We start from the raw sequence: 3,076 nt of genomic DNA on the forward strand, positions 1-3,076 counted from the left end.
CTCAAACTTGCAGTCCTCCTGCCTCATCTTCCCAGATTATAAGCCTATGCCACCTCTCCTCGCTCATGAGTACTGTTCACTTTAATAAGAATAAATTCTTAAGTGGTCAATCAGACTACTTTTAACCTCAGTAAATACTCCTTAAGCATAAATGTGATAATGAATTATTTGTGTTTCAAACCTTGTCTACCTTTCTGCATAAATCTGATACAGACCCCTCCAACTCAGTTTCTTAGAATTGAGAATTATTATAGAAATTATGTAGTCATATTAGTTTAAAACTTTGGTCTTTTTTTTGTCCCCCAACTCACACTTAGTATGATTTTAGATTGATTGAACCCCCCCCGTCTATTATTTTCATACTGGTATGTTGAATTAACCTTGGAACACCTATTTTTCTTTTTGAGAAATTAATCTTTCTTTGGGTCACTTACTCCAAAGATCACTTGTTGTTTGATCTTTGTTCCTAATGTTTTCCATTAGTCTGAGCAAAGGCATCATGGATTTGACTTCATGTTACTACTTTCAATCCATAGTCCTTTATGAAAGAGCTTTAAATATACTTAAATATGTTTAAGTATAAGTACTTATAAATTATAAATATAAGTACTTATGATATTTAAATATATTTTAAATATACTTAAAGGGGAAATAGCTTTAAATATACTTCAGTAAGGTAGCAGAAATCTGAAACTATTTTTACCTTGGTAGTAATGCAGATAGATCCAATAAAATTGACTTGGCCAATCCTAAAATTGGTTAGTATATCTCAGTTTTGTTATCTGTAAAGTAATAATGACCCTTTCTGTCAGGACCATTGAAGCATTACATTAAATGATGATAAAAGAATGCTCATAGACATAGTAGGCACTTGTTTTAGTCTACTTTCTGTTGTTATATCAGAGTACCACAGGCTGGGTAATTCATAGTTTAGCTCACAGTTTCGAAGACTCAGAAGTCTAAGAGCATAGTGCTGGTATCTGACCAGGGCTGCCTGCTTTCCTCATAACATGGTGAGAGCCTCCAAATGAGCCACAGAGAGCACTCCTTTTAACAAAGGTACTCCCATGATAATCCATCAGTTGATGAATGGATCTGCCCCAATCATCCAAAAGTCCTACCTTCAAATACCAATAATGTATGAATTTGAGGGAGATGTTCAAACATAGTGGCACTGAATAGATAATAGATAATGTTGGTTCTCTTTTCTCCTCTTCATGTCATTTGTATTCAAAAGAAAATTTGGAGTTTAGTATAGAAGTGGCAATAGTGTCAAGGAAGTTTGGACTTTTTATCTTAACTATGTTATCTCTTTAGATGATTTACTGAACTGCTCTACTTTCTGTCTTAGCCTTAAATTTAACTCCAAGGGAATGTTCAGCTATTATTTCTTTTCACTTATAAAATTTGGTGGGCTTCCTGTCTCCTATTCATATTTTCTGCTGCTGCTGCTGCAGCTACACTGTTCACCCCTGTAATTGTATGAGATTTTAACAGTTATTTCCTGCAAAGTAATTAATAAAAATTGCCTTTGCTGTTTAGAATACAGTGGAGACCATCTTTGAAAGTCTGTGTCCCTATGTTGACTTGCTACATTTAGTTAACAATGCAGGAGTACTTGAATATGCAGTGGCACTTGGCAAAACAAAACTGTTTTTTGATTGACTTAGCAACTCCCAAAAGAAGGCAGTAGAGCAAATGGTCTCTAGAAACCACCTTTATTGTTCTTATTCCACCTTTTGTTCCAGCAAGTTCCAAATAAAATTCACAGTTCTTCATTTCTCATTTTAAAAGCTTTAAAATTCAAAGCTTTCCTAAACAGATCCACTCTAATTGAAGATTAGAACAAAAGCCAATAAAAGTTAGCTGTGAGCACCTTTCTAGTTTCACAGAGCACTATTTATAAATTTATAAACAGTCATTCTTCAAACACTACATGTAAAAACTTGTAAGTAATAATGCTTGTATGGCACTTTGCTCTTTCAGAGTGCTTTTACATTCACTTCTCAGTCATGCCGAGCAGTCTAGAAGAGTAAGTGATATTCTTACCTTCATTTTGTAAATGTTAAATGTCTATGAGAGATACTTTGTTTCTACGAGACTAATCCAAGATTGTATATTTAAAAAAAAAAACACAATTCCAGACTTCATTGCATTATTGGTGGGAAGAAAGAGGTATAGAGTAGTTAAATAATTTTTCCAGAGCTTCAAGATTAAATAAAAATAAACATACATGTTTATATATTAAATGTTCATATATTAAATGAGTGTGGTGATGTGCACCTGTAGTTCCAGTACTTGGAAAAGCTGAGGCAGGAAAATTGCTTCAAGTTTGAGGCTATCGTGGGCTACATAGTAGTTTAAGACCAACCTGAACTACACAGTGAAACCTTGTCTCAAAAAACAAAATGAGTGAATGAATACAAGAGTGAATGACGAAAGTGTTATGTAAAGGAAAATCAGAAAATTTGAGTTCTTTGTCCTTAAGCTGCAGTTTGTTAGGATAGGTAGGTGTGTAACTATCTGCATAGATACCAAGGAATGTGTTAGGAGGTTTATTTACTTAGATATGTTTGTAAGATAGCTTTTTAGAATTTTAGCATCTTCTAGAACTGTTATAGGCCAAACGAAGGATCTGGGAAAAAAAAAACAAAACAGTTTTTAAGTGTTCTCAGAGAGTTGTTACTAGCTTTTTACCCTTCTCTTTGCAGAGATATTGGCAATGTGGTTGAAGCCATGTATGGAGATCTCCCTCCTCCAATTATGCTGATTGGACATAGCATGGGTGGTGCTATTGCAGTGCATGCAGCAGCATCTAACCTGGTGCCAAACCTCCTGGGTCTGTGCATGATTGATGTTGTGGAAGGTAAGTTTCCTTTGTACCATCCAAATCAGAATCATTGACTTATGGGAGACATCCATAGTAAATTATTATTTTGTTTTGATTTTTTTTGGTCAGTTTCATTTATCTTGAAGTATGTACCTTTAGCTTTGTATCTTTTTAAAGTTACACCATTTTCCATGTTATCAGAAATCTTTCACTAGTATCTTTTTATGGGTACATAATATTTTTTTT

General features: G+C 34.1%; 1 protein-coding gene across 1 annotated transcript in view; it reads left to right on the forward strand.

Moving 5' to 3' along the window:
• Positions 1-3,076, forward strand: part of Ppme1 (protein phosphatase methylesterase 1) — a 56,138-nt gene that overhangs the window by 36,402 nt on the left and 16,660 nt on the right. Inside the window, exon 6 of the mRNA XM_010603272.3 lies at positions 2,712-2,866. Within this exon, the coding sequence (XP_010601574.1) occupies positions 2,712-2,866 (155 nt within the window). The remainder of the gene's footprint in view (positions 1-2,711; positions 2,867-3,076) is intronic.

This window comes from Fukomys damarensis, unplaced genomic scaffold, assembly GCF_012274545.1.
Source record: "Fukomys damarensis isolate Sample0158 unplaced genomic scaffold, DMR_v1.0_HiC HiC_scaffold_16, whole genome shotgun sequence".
NCBI lineage: Eukaryota > Metazoa > Chordata > Mammalia > Rodentia > Bathyergidae > Fukomys > Fukomys damarensis.